The sequence below is a fragment of the Hipposideros armiger genome, unplaced genomic scaffold (assembly GCF_001890085.2).
Source record: "Hipposideros armiger isolate ML-2016 unplaced genomic scaffold, ASM189008v1 scaffold_142, whole genome shotgun sequence".
NCBI lineage: Eukaryota > Metazoa > Chordata > Mammalia > Chiroptera > Hipposideridae > Hipposideros > Hipposideros armiger.
In genome coordinates, this window is record NW_017731492.1 from 104,281 (window position 1) to 119,694 (window position 15,414).

Here is a 15,414-nt window from a genome sequence, read left to right on the forward strand (position 1 = left end):
ACAGGGAAACCAACGTAAAAAGCTCTCTAGTAGGTCATCAGGTACCAAGGGGAAGTGACGTAAAGGATGCGGATGCAGCACAAGTCTGTTCCGCTCTTTGGGGGGAGTAATGGTGTCAGGAAAAGTGTTCAATGTCTGGGAAGATGTGTAAGTGTGCAGCATGTGGAGAGAGAATCAGACCTTTGAAGACAGATGAAAACACGGTGACTAAATGGGGGAGAAAGCAGGAATGGGTTACTTTGTGGAACTATAAGTAGGTCCCTTTGACTGCAGTTGGTAGCGTGTGAAGAAAGCAGAGAGGGCTTACGATGGAGATCAGAAACACAGCAAGCAAGGCTCTGGATGCCCTGGGCAGGCATTTGGATTTATTCCATGGACATATGGATATTTGTGAGTTGAGAGATAAGATTAAACATTCAGGGATTAAAGTGGGAGAGTGGAAATTTAGGTTTGGAATCAATCTGGCCACAGTATGGACAGACGAGAGTGGTGAGTGGCTGGGCGTAGCAGCTACCAGCTAGGAGTTTCAGCCTTCATTCGTCTGGGCTGCAAATGATGAAGGCCTGAATCAGGACTGTGTAAGGGAGGGCAAAAGAGAGAAATAGGAGAGGAAAATAATTTACAAGACTTGATAACTGATTGTCTGACAAGGGTATGTCAGAAGAAAGGAGTCAGCAGGACTGCCTATCTTCCAGTTGGTGAAATTTAGTGTAGTAGCCACGTTTTCCCACGTGATATGGATTACTCAGCAAAAATGAGAGCTTAGCAAACTTTGAGACCTTCTGTGTATAGTGAACGGTGCTTCATAGAGTATAAATTGCTTAATGGATTTTACATTTCTTGAGTGGGAGTACTTCATTTCTTAATTGTTTTAATATGTTTTAGTGTAATATGGTAAAGATTGATGAAGTAGTGCTTTAACCTAAATTAACCTGATGTATAAAAAGCAAAGGTATCTGTAAGCCTTTTGATAAAAAAAAATTTACTGAAAAATCATCACCCTATAGCATTACATATATTAAAACAATATTAGATTACTAATGCTACAACGTTTATAGTTTTTACATTCTCTTTCAAAAGAAAACTAGCACTGGTGTCATAGGAACGTAAGCAAAGATAACAGTTTTACCTGTATTAAAAAAAGTAAAAATAAAAGTAAAATTTGTTTCCTTCTATGGCTTAATTTAACTAATTTCACTAGTGGTATGTTTTTTTTTGGATAATTCATTCTACAACAGAGAGTTATGATTTATTTCATGTATTATAGGTGTTCAGAGACTGACGTTTAGAGATGAAATAAATTTATATGGACTACCTGTATAGAGAAGAGTTTTGTGATAGTGTTTCATCAATAATGCTCAGTTGAGAAAGTAATTGCTATTTCAGGCCCTTCTGGCCTGAAGAGTTTTTATTCTGAATCTGTGGTTTAAATGCATAACAAATGAAAGGGACCTTTAATGGTACTTGCTTGAAATTAGAATGTGATTACTTTAAAACACTATAGATACTATTATTGCCTTAAACTATTTTTAACTGCCATTCTTTTTTAATGGTCTATTTAACTGCATGCTGTGTAAAGAAAAGCAAGTAGAGAATTCACTTTGGCTGCGAGTTAGGTGAGGACCTGTGGAGAATTGCAGGAAAAGATCTTACTTTTGACCTAGTGATCATTAGTTCTTTCTATTCCTTCCCTAACGCTTGACACAAGGGGTGTTGCCAGCGCAACTTTTTCAGCCTAATTGGACCAACCAGCAGTGTAAGGCTAGCAGAACTCTCATTTTATGAAGCTGAATGATTTTCGGGAAAGGACTGGTAGAGTCCCTGTGAGTATGAACATACCTCGCACCTAGATACATTTTATGGTATATCTTTCTTATATTCCTTGAAGCATGTTAGAGACACAGGAACTGTTTCTGACATACAGGGAGGTTGAAAATCTCTGTAATCTGTGAGACAGAACAGAAGAATAGTACCTGTTCTCCAAGAGTGTTACCATTTCTCAGGAGTTTGCCCTAGAAATACACAGGTCAAGATGAAGAGACCTTACCCGGCCGTACATGCTCTGGTATGCCTCAGCAATCATCAGTCTTTGTGCGTTACAGCGCTGAGTTAGAATGTTGATCAGCATGTCTTTGTCACAGCCTGGAAAAGAATAATCGCTGAAGATTAGTGAAGTTGCTACTCCGTAGTTAAGAAGAATCCATTATCTAAGGATCAAAACCAATTGCAAGCTGTATCCGTGATGGTACTTTAAAGCAGTGAGCAATTTTAGCTAAGACGAGAAATTACAGAATAACACTTGATTAAGCCTAGGTTCTTCCTGTCTCTCATTTTGGTGCTATTGCTACAGATTTTCTTGTAAAAAGATCCAATAAAATTACAGGAACATAGAAAAATAGTTTTTCTTCGACCACCTCTCCTACCCCACCAAAAAAGGAAAAAAGGCTTTAAGCTGATTAGTGTTTAAATGGGCACAATAGCTTTCTTGTTTTGTAGTGAGAAAGATATAACTTACAATGAACATACATTAAAACAAAAATAACTGCTGTAGTTCAGAACCTCCACAAGAAGAAAGAGAAATAGAGAAGAAAATTATGAAAGTACAAGGGATATGCACCCTTCTCAGGGATGGGGTGAACCTTTCCTGATTTGCATGGAACATGGCCTCTCTCTCATAATAGAAGCTCTGTTTCTGGGCTGTGAGGCCTCCACTTCCTTGTATACCAACTCATTGAACTGATATAACACCTGAATGCACAACTAGTTTAGATAAATTTAGCTGTAATTGTAGTCAAAGTAGAGTGATCAAGAAAGCCTTAGTATTTCCCTCAGCTTGACTCAAATTTAGACAGGTTTCTTCTTGACTAGAGGCTCTTGATCTCCATTTTCTGAGAGCATTCACTTTGGAAAACTTGCAGTTGTGAATTTTTTTTCTTTACTCTTTTGAGATTTAAATCTTGTCCCAACCACTTGCAATTTGACAACCCAGAAATATCTTTCCCAAGTGCTTGGGAGCCATCTCTTTAAAATATAATCATCAAGAAATGTAGAATCCCGGGCCGGCCGGCCGAGTGGCGCGATGGTTAAGAACTGGCTTGGGACGCCAGAGGGCCCCGGTTCGGATCCCGCATATGAGGGCCAGTGACACTGCCCTCCACAGCTAAGATGCTGAACAACAGCTCAACCTGGAGCTGGGCTGCCATGAGTCGCCCGCAGCGGCGTAGGCTGCAGCCCCTGTGGCAGTGGGTTGCCATGGGCTACCGTGTGTAGCCAGCAGCCAGCGTGAGCGGCCAGCAGCCGCAGTGAGCGGCCGTCCAGAAGCCGGTGACTGATCTGCCTTGCCAGAGAAGAGCGCAATGATGGTGCCAACTTGGGCCAGTGAAGCAACATCCTCCACAACTAGATTGAAGAACAAAATGACAGCAACTTGTCTGTTCCCCTTCCCCCAATTCCCCAGCACTGTTCCCATCCCCGCAATTCCCCAATAAAAATCTTTAAAAAAAAAGAAATGTAGAATCCCTATCTCTCAGTTTCTGTTGGAGGGTAGAAACCTAACTTCCATAAGTGCCAACTAGCAAATACAGATGGGCTAATCACATTGATCAATGTCCCCAAACCTCAGTGTCCTCCAGCAGTTTTCCATTAGCTCACCCTAGTGCTTAAAGACTCTCTCATCTTTTGTTTCAGAAGAGTTGAGTTCAATCTTTTTCCTGTGTTGCAAAAATCTTGATTCCTATTTGCAATAGAATTGAATAAAGTCTTCCTTGCCTGTTTAATTCTGTGGTACAATTTTTCTTTGACAAAAGGAGATAGTTAATGGAGATGAGGAGTAACATGAATTGAAAGACTAGGATGTTAAGCAGATTATCTTTGGGAATGAAAGCCATCCTGGATGGCCTTAGGATCATAGGGAAGCTATGAGTCAGGTACTGAAATATCCAGTGAACAAGGACAAGTGACTAGGATTTACATAGATGACTATACCAATGAGAAACAAAAGGAAGAGCAGGGTGTTCTTTGTAGGTGAGAAAAATTGTCTGAAAGCTGTAAAATGGAAAAAGGAAGACATAGAATCATCTCCAAAGACTGACTTTATGGTTTGTGAGATAAAAGCAACCTCCAGTGAAGAGGCGTAGAGCAACATGGTACCATGGGGCTAGCCTGGTACCCAGGGCTCAAAGGACACTAAGCAGTTCTAGAGGAGTCCGTTAGCTGCAGAATGGGCATTCCAAAATTAATATATTTTAATAATAATTAGAAGAATTTTCAATTATATTCATTATTATTTTTACTGTTATCCCATTTATATAATCATTAAAGTCTTCTGTTTTTTATTGTTCTGTTGAGATTATCTACAACCTACCTCTCTGAATTACTCTTTATTTTTCAAAGTGTTTATTGCAATTCTTGCTCATTTATCCTTCCAGAGATATTTCAGAAAAATTTTATATGGATCTCAAAAACTTAAAAATGTTTAAATTAACTATAAGCTTACAAATCAATTTAGAAGAGTTGCCTTTCTATCACTAACATTATGTATCTGCCAAATTAGTTGTGTTGTTTTTTTCTAAAAAACAGTAAAGATTTTTCGCCAATGACAAGAACTTTTGCAAATGACAAAGAACTTTATTTTGCTAAAATTATTCATTTTGCCTTTCTATTGACACTTCAAGTTACATTATTTTTATCTTGTTTTTAACATATAATTGCTTAAATAAATGATACTGAATTTTATGTTTACCTTATATTCAGAAAAATTATTGAACTCATAATTTTTAATAACTTTTTGGTCAGTTACCTTGTATTACGAGATAGATGATATTCTCTATAAATAAAAATTTTAATTTCTTCTTTAGAATCACCATATGTTTTCCTGTCTCTTGCCCTATTATATTAGGACAGGAATTTGTAGATAATTTGTATTTTCTGGCATAATGATCCATAGCAGTTTTTATTATTTATTTTTAAAATTTTTTTTTAAAGATTTTATTGGGTAATTGAGGGAGGAGAAAGCGTTGGGGAATTGGGGGAAGGGGAACAGACAAGTTGCTGTCCTTTTGTTCTTCAGTCTAGTTGTGGAGGACGTTGCTTCTCTGGCCCATGTTGGTATTATCATTGTGCTCTTCCCGGGTGAGGCAGATGGGTCGCCAGCCACTGGACGGCTGCTCACAGCGGCTCTTAGCAGCTTATGCTGACTGCCAGTCGCTCACAGTAGCCCATGGCAGCCCACTGCACCCTCACTGCAGCCTACGCGGTCACCGGCGACTCACGGCAGCCCAGCTCCAGGTCGAGCTGTTGTTCACCATCTTAGCTGTAGAGGGCACAGCGTCACTGGGCCTCATGTGGGATCCGAACCAGAGCTCTACAGCTCAGAGCTGGCGTCCCAAACCAACTCTTACCCAGCATGACTCTGCAGGCCTGAACCATAGCAGTTTTTAGACCTTTATGATGTACTGTTGATTCCTGTTATTTGTGGTGGTCTTCTACAAAGTAACCATGAGCATTGAATTAGTAAATGCTTAACTATTGCTCCTGGGGGAAATATAGGGTTCGGTTTCTACTACCTTTTGGTCACAACATTTTTGTCAACATAAATGCCAGTACATTATATATGTTTGTTTGTCAATGTCCTTGTAAAACAAGCCAGTCTCATAAGTATTGAAAATCCTCTCTTCCACATTTGCTTTTCCTATATAAAAGTTAGGAAGCACCTTTTAAGAACACCTTAAGGAGGTATTTTTCTGTAGCCTCCTGACCTGCAGGACTTCTCTCACCTGAAAGTTTAACAGTTTTTATGCTATATCATCTTTTGAAACATGCAAACCATCCAGCACTACTTTCAAAAGAAAGTCCATTCTATTTTTTTATTATTATTATCGTCATCATCATCATCATCATCATGTTATCATCCCATGAAGTCATAAATTTATCTGCTTTTCCATAGCTTTATAACAGAATAGATGTTACTTTAGCATTTTCTGGACAGACTTATACACAGATCAGTGAATTTTCTCTTCTTTTTCTTTTCCTATTATTTTAATAATCAACAGAAATGTAAAAGCAATCTACAGAATGAGAGAAAATATTTGCAAACTGTATATCTTATATGGAGTTAATACTAAAATAGATACATATCTCATACAACTCAATGGCAAAAAACCCAAATAATTTGACTAAAAATGGGCACAGGACCTGAATAGACATTTTTTCTGAAGAAGACATACAAATGGCCAATAGGTACATGAAAAGGTACTCAACATCAGTAATCATCAGGGAAATGAAAATCAAAACCACAGTGAGATATCACTTTACACCTGTTAGAATGGCTATTATCAAAAAAGTTAAGAGATGTGGAAAAAGAGGAATCTTTATGCACTGTTGGTGGGAATGTAAACTGGTGTGGCCACTATGGAAAACAACAAAGATTCCTTAAAAAATAAAAATAGAAGTACCATATGATATAGCAGTCCTGCTTCTGGATATTTAAATGAAATGAAATCACTATCTTATAGAGATATTACCTCCCCATGTTCATTGTAGCAATATTCAGAGTTGCCAAGATATGGAAATCACTTAGGTACCCTTAAGTATCCATCATCAGCTACATGGATAAAGAAAATATGACACACACACACACACACACACACACACACACACACACACACACACACACACACTGGAATATTATTCAGTCATAAAGAAGAATGAAATCCTGTTATTTGTGACAATATGGATGAGTCTTGAAAGCATTTTGCTAAGTGAAATGGGTCAGACAGAGAAAGACAAATGCTGTATGATCTCACTTTTATGTAGAATCGGAAAAAGCTGAACTCAGAAATGTCCAGGTGGGGGAAATAGGGAGAATTTGGTCAAAGGGTACAAACTTCCAGTTACAAGAGGAATAAATTCTAGCTATCTAAGGCACAGCATGGTGAGTATTGTATACTGTATTGTATACTTGAAAGTTGCTAAGAGTAAATCTAAATGTCTCACCATAACTACAACAGAAATAGCAATATGTTGAGGTGAAGGTTGTTAACTAAACTTTACTATATTAATCATTTTGCAATATATACATATATCAAATAATCACATTGCTTAACTTAAACTTACACAATGTTATATGTCAATTATAGCTTGATAAAGATGGGGAAAAATCACATTTGCCAAGGAAAATATTAGCAGTTGTCTTTTTCAATTGTACGTTACCAGGGTTATCAGGGTAGATAGATTTTAAAGCATTTTGAGCTGTGTTCTTGCTCAGGCATCCTAGAGAGTACACTGTACAATCAAACCCAAAACCTCCTGAATTTCTTCAGCCTAAGATACTGACAAACAAAAAAATTATCGTGGTCAAAATGAATCTATATTCTGTCCCTGAAATTATAATAGGGACATTGAAACTGCAGCAAAGAAAATTTTTTTCAGTGAATAGATTGCTCTGATCTACAGTTTTAAAACAAAAACTTCTCTCCTGAAGAGGAACTTAATCCATAATTTATTAGTACCTTGTCTCTATATTTTTTTGCTAGAGATTGTTGATATTTTAAAAGGCATGAAAGCATTGTAAACTCCTGAAGTCGACTTTAGAGAGCATGTTTAAAGTCCTTTATTGTTTTCCTATGGGGTTCTGTTAGTGTATAAAACACAAAGTGAATAAAGTGTGTGTGTGTGTGCGTGTGTGTGTGTGTGTGTGTGTACGTGTACATGTGCCTGAACACATTCACATAAAGGCGACCTTGTCTTTCCAGTTAAGAGCTTGCTTTCTCAAGAAAGGCTTTGCACGTTTAAGGCAAACATTTCCTTTATGTTGTCATTGTTGATCTTTGTGCTCACCAGCAGTCATCTTAAAATGGCTTTTGCTTAACGGAACTATATGGATGTTTGACAGTGCCATATCATATCTTAAAGATTCAACCTTTTTTAAAAGAACCCAACCATTTTCCTCCTTTCTTTATATATTGCTTTTCTCAGCTCTGGTTTCATTCATTGAACATCCACTTATTAAAGACCTGCATGCCAGACTCCATGCTCTGGGACCTCCCACAGCCCTCAGCAAGGGAGACAGAAAGGGCCAGCCCAGTGAAACTGAGGTCAGTGACACAGGAGGCAGAAGCATGGTGGGTAGGATCTGGAATGGCTGGTTGAATTAGGAGGGCCCAATGAATGATTGAAAGGGTGGGTTCATTTGAAGAGCTTCTTGAAGGAAGAGAATTTGGATGCAAAGTAGACAGCAGAAGAAAATAGCACCACAGACAGGGGGATTATTGGGCCAGTTTACAGAGATTTGGAAAAGCAAATCCATTTGGGGGAACAGCAGGCAGTTTGATGTTCCTGGAAGTGGAAGCAGCAGAAGAAACTGGCTAGAAAACAAACAAGGGCGAAGAAGGATGTTTTATCCTAGATGAAGATTTTTTTGGTTTGGGATTTCATTTAGTAGTTAGTGGTGAGGTATTTAAGAACTTAAGGCAACACCATGTCAAGGTGAAATTTGCACTTGAGAGAAGCAAACCTGTTCACCATGACTGTCCTTTTCTATTATGTTTCTTCTTATGCTACTTTGCCCAGCTTTTAACTAATCCATTTGTCTTCTGTTAGACATTAGCCACATCCATATTACAGTCTTAAAACAAGGCAAAGCAAAAAATAAATAAATAAACAAATTACAATAAAAGATGATAGAAATGATCAGGCTTACCAAATCCTTGGAGGGCTCCCCCTAGCATTTGGGCATCCATTATGGGATTGAAATTGGGAGCTGGGAAGATGGTTCCTTGTACCTGGTGAGAAGAGTCCATGAGAAGAGATGGCAGTAATTTGCATGAAAGATTTCAACATTTTTTTAGATAAGTGAAAACAAAAGTATATTCTATATGTTTAAATTACTCTAAGATATACACGTAGGTCTATTAAACAAATGCGTTAATTGTATGTTAATTGCAGAGACCAAATTTGGTTGATTGTTTAAAAAGTCCATTGGCCTCTACTATATTGGCATCTGTCATTCACGTAGGAAATTTAGATACTAGAACCTATAGTAGAAAAATGTGAGAAGCACATACATATATATCTTTTTAATAAACAAGAATTTTCTTAGGAGTTGGAGGCTATTTTGTAGAAACTGAAAAGAGAACTGGATGGGGGAATTCATGTCATTTATATTAATTAGAAGTGGCACTCACCACCACAGCTTTTTTATACATAAGGGGCCCTAAAATATTAGAAAAAATTAAAATATTGGAATTTGGTTTATGGGATCCATAAAAACCTAGATGATATACATAGGGTGGAGAATTTTTAGCTGAAGCTTGCAGCCGCAGAGGAAAACATGAAAACCTGACTGACATTTCATTTAAATTCTCTCTCTTGCCAAAAATAAAATGGCAGCACATTTAAGTTAGGCTTTGAATCCACATGGTCTATTATTTCAGACACAGCCAGCCAGGACTATGCACCATATGACCATACTCAGCACAAGAGAACTGTCAAACAAAATTTATTAAGAAGGGAAGGCCTCCCTCTGTTTGCTGTCACTGTGCCCAGAAACACTGGGGAAAAAAATGCCTTTCCATAGCAAACAGGTCTACTAGGCCTTGAGAACTCAGGCATGCACTGAACTCTTCTACGGCAATAACATTTTAGCTGAAGATGAAGCATTCTATTGCTCACTTCTAATGATAGACAATTAATTAATTGATGAGAAGACTGGACATTAATTTCTAGTCTGAGAAATGTACATGTACCAATACCAAATATTTATGAAACGTTTTTTGGAGGATTAGAGCAATGTTCACTTGAGTTGAAACTAAGAATTAAATTCAGTTTGAATTCCATTTGACTGATATTAGTAAACATGAAATTGTCTATTTGAATTAGACTGAATACTATACAGTAATTACGATATGGCTGTATTTTCATACTTAGAAGTACAACCGTATTAGTGAAACATTCTTCTTAAATGCCTATATGGACAGGTGTACATATATAATTAAAATAAGAACATAGTGTGCATCTTATATTGCTAAAGTTCATGCATTTACAAACAAGAATCCAATTTGCTTCTGCCCTCTCAAATTTATTGTTTCCTTGATCCAATTCTCAATTCTAGAAGCTATTTATTGGGAGACATCATGAGTTCTAGTTCCTTTATTCACTGTCACAATTGGGTGAGGCTCTATTAGGAAAATATACTGTGATTTTTTTTATTATTTATTAAGTTTGAATAGCAGATTCTAATGTGAATTCATAAGTTGAGTTCTCCTTACCTCAAGTGTTTTATTTTGAATCTTATAATTCTAGAGGAGTTGAAGAGATAAAGTTTTGAAATAACAGCCATACCATCAAATGTTAAGTTTTTTCTTTTATCTGTCAGTGACTTTTACTAAATTATTTTTGTCTATGTAGTTCTTTCTCAGTTTTTTTTTTTTCATTGGGGAAATGAAAGGTTTTTGAGGCATGGAAAAGAGAGAACTTTATTTCCCCTATTTTAAGAGTTAGAAGACTTAATTGGACACATTTTTTTTTGTGGACAGTACCATTTATTCCCTTAGTGACCTTACTCTTGCTGAGTGCTATCAGCCATAGGGGCTGTTTTAAAGTACAAAAGAGAAAATATATTCAAAAACGATAAGACGTACTGTGGAATATGTGTAAGTTATCTAAGCAATTTTAAGCAGAGTGTATAAATATTCACTGCAAAACATTTCGTTAATGACCAGACTAGGATCCCCCTAATTTTTTATATGAGTAAGTTCTATAAAAAGAAACTATATACCTTTGTGTTAGTGTGTGTGTGTGTGTGTGTGTGTGTGTGCATATATACCTACATATATATATATAAAAGCTCTGAAAGTTATAGATAAGGAAAGTTAGAAATATCTATAGTGATTCATCAGACACAATCTGTAGGTAAAAGAAGAGTCCACAGTTTTTTTCTTCATAGTTTTTTCCTTCTACAAATTGCTAGTACAGTTCATTTTTTGCAATATAATGTAAAAATTACTTTTTTTTCTTTATAGTTCTCATCTGTTTGCCACTTAAAATTAATCTCCTTGTCATTTGTCCCTAAAATAATACACTAAAATGTTTTGGAAAGTCAACACTAAAGGTATAAAATAAAAAATAGTGAGTGCTTAGTAATTCACAAAACATGGTTATTCTAGTAAGCATTTGCTATTTGTGTCATTTGTATAGTGTATGAAATCATTGTATTCATTTTTATGCCAGTAATTACGCTTTAATTAGCTCAAGTCTGACATTATTTCATGTAAAGCACATATTTAGTGTTCCTTTTACTTATTTTGTCATTGGCATACTGAATTTATCTTTTAATGATCATATTTTCCAGCTTTATTGAGATATAATTGATAGATAATAGCATGTAAGTCTAAGGTATACACTGTGATGATTTAATATATGTATATATTGTGAATTATTGACACATAAATTTAGTTAACACATCCATCATCTCACAAAGTTTTCTTTCTTTTTTTCTTTTTTCCTGTTAAGGACATTTTAAGACCTACTCTCTTAGGAACTTTCAAGTACACTATACAATACAGTATTGTTAGCTATAATTACCATGTTGTACATTAGATCCCCAGGACTTATTCATTTTGTAACTGGTACCCTTTAATCAACATCTCCCAATTGCCATCCCCACAACCCCCGTCCCAGGCCCTAGCAACCACCAATCTTTAAATGAGCATTTTGACTGACCTGACCTGTTAAGTTTATTGAAACAGTTACCAGTTTTAACTTTGTTCCTGAATTAAACAAATATTTGAAAAAAAAATTAATTGCTTTCGGCCATTAAGCTCTTTTCAAGTGACTATGATATAGCTCTAAATATATATTCGTATATTTTAAGGTAATTTGGCCTTTCCTTTGGATTTTTTTTCTCTTTTCAAAATTTGTGCTCGGCCATATTCTATGCATTTCTTAATACCCCAAACCAGTCTCTCTGATAAAATCAGTCCATACTGAGCATTTGTTTCACTAATAGAACTCACTGCATTTTTATTTATAATTAGTACCTTATGATTTCCTATTTGATACCTGTTCTTAAAGTTGGGAATTGGCTATGTCATATATACTATTGTTTAATAATATATTGCTGTACCAAGTAGTTGTTCTATGATTCCATTTCTTATTCTTCTAATTATATTTTATGTCCTTTGTCTGCAGAAGGCATATCAAATATATACCATGATTTTCAAAGTAGTCAGACCTCTTTTTAAAATGTTCTCATTTACTAGTGATGCCACTTCAGTTAATTATTTCTTTAAAACATTTTTAATGAGATATTTGGCTGAATGGCTTGGCTTTATATTTTATATATAACTAACATGATAATTTTTTTTAATTTTTACAAGTACAGAACATACATGAATCACTCAGATTCTTTTAATCATTATATTTATTATTTTGTATTAGGAAAACTTGAACAGAGACAAATAAATCAGACACACAAATAAGAATTAACCAGGAGAAGAGGGTGTCATGGGGGGAGATGTTCATGGTTGACGGGGCAAAATTTCCCCAACGATGTGTGTGAACAAGTAAGAAATGGGAATACAGTAAGGCTTGACATGTGACTTATTTGAGAAGCAAAAGATAGAGGTGAGGAATGGCAAAGACGTGCTTACTAATGGAAACCTAAAGGTTTTTAAGCAAGAAAATGAAATAATCTGATTTGAGTTCCAGTAGTAACAGGCTATAATAATATAAAGGATGAAACAAAAAGAAGTGATACAGGTTGTGGGGTGGCTAATTTAGAAACCTAGTGGAGATATAAAGCACACTTGAGTTAACACAAATAGTATGTTCTTAATAAATACAGATTGCTTGGTTAACTGAATGTCATTTAACTTACTAATTTTTGATATATATTTTAAATTAACCCACTAACTGTAGTTTAACCTTTTGAAAGAGTCAGAGGCTGTCATTTCAGGTGTATTTTTAGCACACATACTTTTTAAAGCAATGTTCTTTTTTATGTACATGTTCCTGATCTTTTCATGTCTTAGAGCAGATTGGAAATTTTGGAAAAATTTGGACACTTTCCAATTTGACATAAAAAATAATGTGTATATGGTAAAAATACTTTATTTTTATTGCTTTAAAAATTGACATATTTAGAAATAACATCTAAGGCAAAATAAATTCCAATGCCTGTCATTTTGATTTAAACTCTTATAAGGTAATCAAAATATTATCTTGGTTTCTAGTCATTTGTGAATTTAGGTTTTGACAGAAGAATAAAAAATACTCCTGTTTAAAAGACACAATAAACTGCTTCATAAACTCACTATGCAGAAGAGCATGAGTAATTTGTAGATTTAAAATTGGTTCTAGAATATGTCCCCTGAGTAAATAGTGAATAGATTTCTTTAACTGACAGAACATTTTCAAAATTATTATATGGAACCGAATACAGACTGAAGACAATCATATATAGTTTGCTCATAAGGTTGATAGAATTATTTTCATAATCTTATAGAAATAGGTACATCAATACATGTATCATATTTCATTTACTCATAGCTAGTCCAGTGGCTAGGGTCCATAAACCCATATCCCTCCAAATTCAACCCTCATAGGCTACCCCCATTTTAGTTAGTTTTCTCAAGTGGCTTTTGAATCACACTCATATTGACAACTTGAGTGCCTTGAGCCTTTTAGACTTTGAAATATTAGCCATGTGAGTTGGTAATTTGATTGTTTGATGCCTGTTTAATGAATAATTCATTGTCATTGAAACTTTAGTTTTAGTGTACTTGAAGATTGCTAGATAGCCAGTTATTTCAGAATTTTTAGAGCCCTGAGAGGAAATTCTACAGAAATCTTGGGATTTCTTTTCATAGGGCACGTCTCTGGAGCCAGGTACACCTATTTACTTATCTTTGGGGCATGAGTCCTTGGATCTCCATTGGCTCAGGTCCAAATGCCCTAATCTCCCCCAGGAAGGTCTTTAGCTACCCTAATCTCCTCTGGCTCATATCTGATCCAAGTTAATTTGAAGTGTTTTCAATGGCTTTAAACATAACCAATACTAAATGATGGATTAACAAACATGTTATTGCTCTCTCTTACCTTTCCACAACTAATGTGTCTTTCAGTACAACACTGTCAGTCCTATCCTTAAAGTAGCTTTCATATGATTCCCCTACTTTTAATTTCTGTTACTACTACCTTAGTACAGGCTTTTGCCACTTTTCCTTTGGGTTATATACAATAAGCTGCTAAGTAGGTCCAATTTGTTTTCATTGCCACAATGACCCTTCTAAAAGATACACCCATGGTTTGTCTTTGCATGCCTGAAATCCTTAATGCCCAAAGTAATGCTTCTTGATATTTGTTTTCTACTGCAGCCCACAGGATGCATGATTTTCACATGAAAGAAACTTCTCTGAGAACATCTAGGTTTATGAACACATCACAGTATGCTAGCCTTAATGACGTTCCATTCTTGCCTACTCAACAGAGTATATGGTATTATAATAAAACTGAGTGAGACTGTCATATTATAAGACAACACATGAATTCTATAGAATAGAAAAAGACATTCAAATTTTGGCTCATTAGTATTAATGGCAGTATTTTCGGTGCATACTGCAACTCATTCCTATGACTGAGACTAGGAATTGTGAGATTCAATCAAATATTTCAAAAGAGTAAACGGTGTTTTTCGTGACCTGGTCCTTTACTATCTGTGTGGGTTCATTTCTTATTTTCTCTCCCAAACCATGACACACACAGACATATACTCCAAACAAAATTCACTTCTGTGGCATTCTTCATTCAGTTCTACCTCCTCACCCATTCCACACTCCTATCTCTTGACTCCATCTTATGATTATGCTGAACATCTGTTCAAGATTTAACTTGCAAACTTTAGCTCCGGTGTCATCTTTTACAGGGAGTCCTTTCTGATGCCTCTAGTAGAATTGTCTTCTCTCTTCCTGATGCTTTCAATGATGGGCCAGAAGTGTAGCGCATCCTACTGGAGCACCAGTAGCACATCAGAAAATATTTATTTCTAATTGTACCAGGTTTCTAAGAATCATGAGTCCTGTTAACCGGGCTTCCTTTGTTAAGCATGAATGTGAATAGGACTGGTTGTACAAATTTGGAGATTGAACTGTTCTCATACATAAAGGAAGAATGTTTGGATATCCAAGAAACAATTTAGGACGAGAGATGGCAAGTAAAAAGAATGAATAGTGAGGTAGAGTTAGTCACTGTGATTTCTTTCTACTATTCATTAACTTTTCATTATATTTGTTCAAAGGTACTGTGTATGGATTGTGTGTGTGTGCATGTGTGCAGAAGCTAGGGAAAAGAATGAGTTATTTGGGTTGTGTCTTGGTGAAAAAAGAAATAGCATGTGTACCTTTAGATCAGCGGTTCTCA

General features: G+C 35.8%; 1 protein-coding gene across 1 annotated transcript in view; it reads right to left on the reverse strand.

The window, feature by feature from the left end:
- The window catches only part of ANXA10 (annexin A10), a 42,921-nt gene extending 34,147 nt beyond the window's left edge, over positions 1 to 8,774 (reverse strand). The window contains exons 1-2 of the mRNA XM_019650576.1: positions 8,699 to 8,774; positions 2,048 to 2,142 (exon numbers count right to left, since the gene is read on the reverse strand). Coding sequence (XP_019506121.1) covers positions 2,048 to 2,142; positions 8,699 to 8,738 — 135 coding nt within the window. The 5' untranslated portion in view covers positions 8,739 to 8,774. The remainder of the gene's footprint in view (positions 1 to 2,047; positions 2,143 to 8,698) is intronic.
- Positions 8,775 to 15,414: the final 6,640 nt, after the last annotated feature.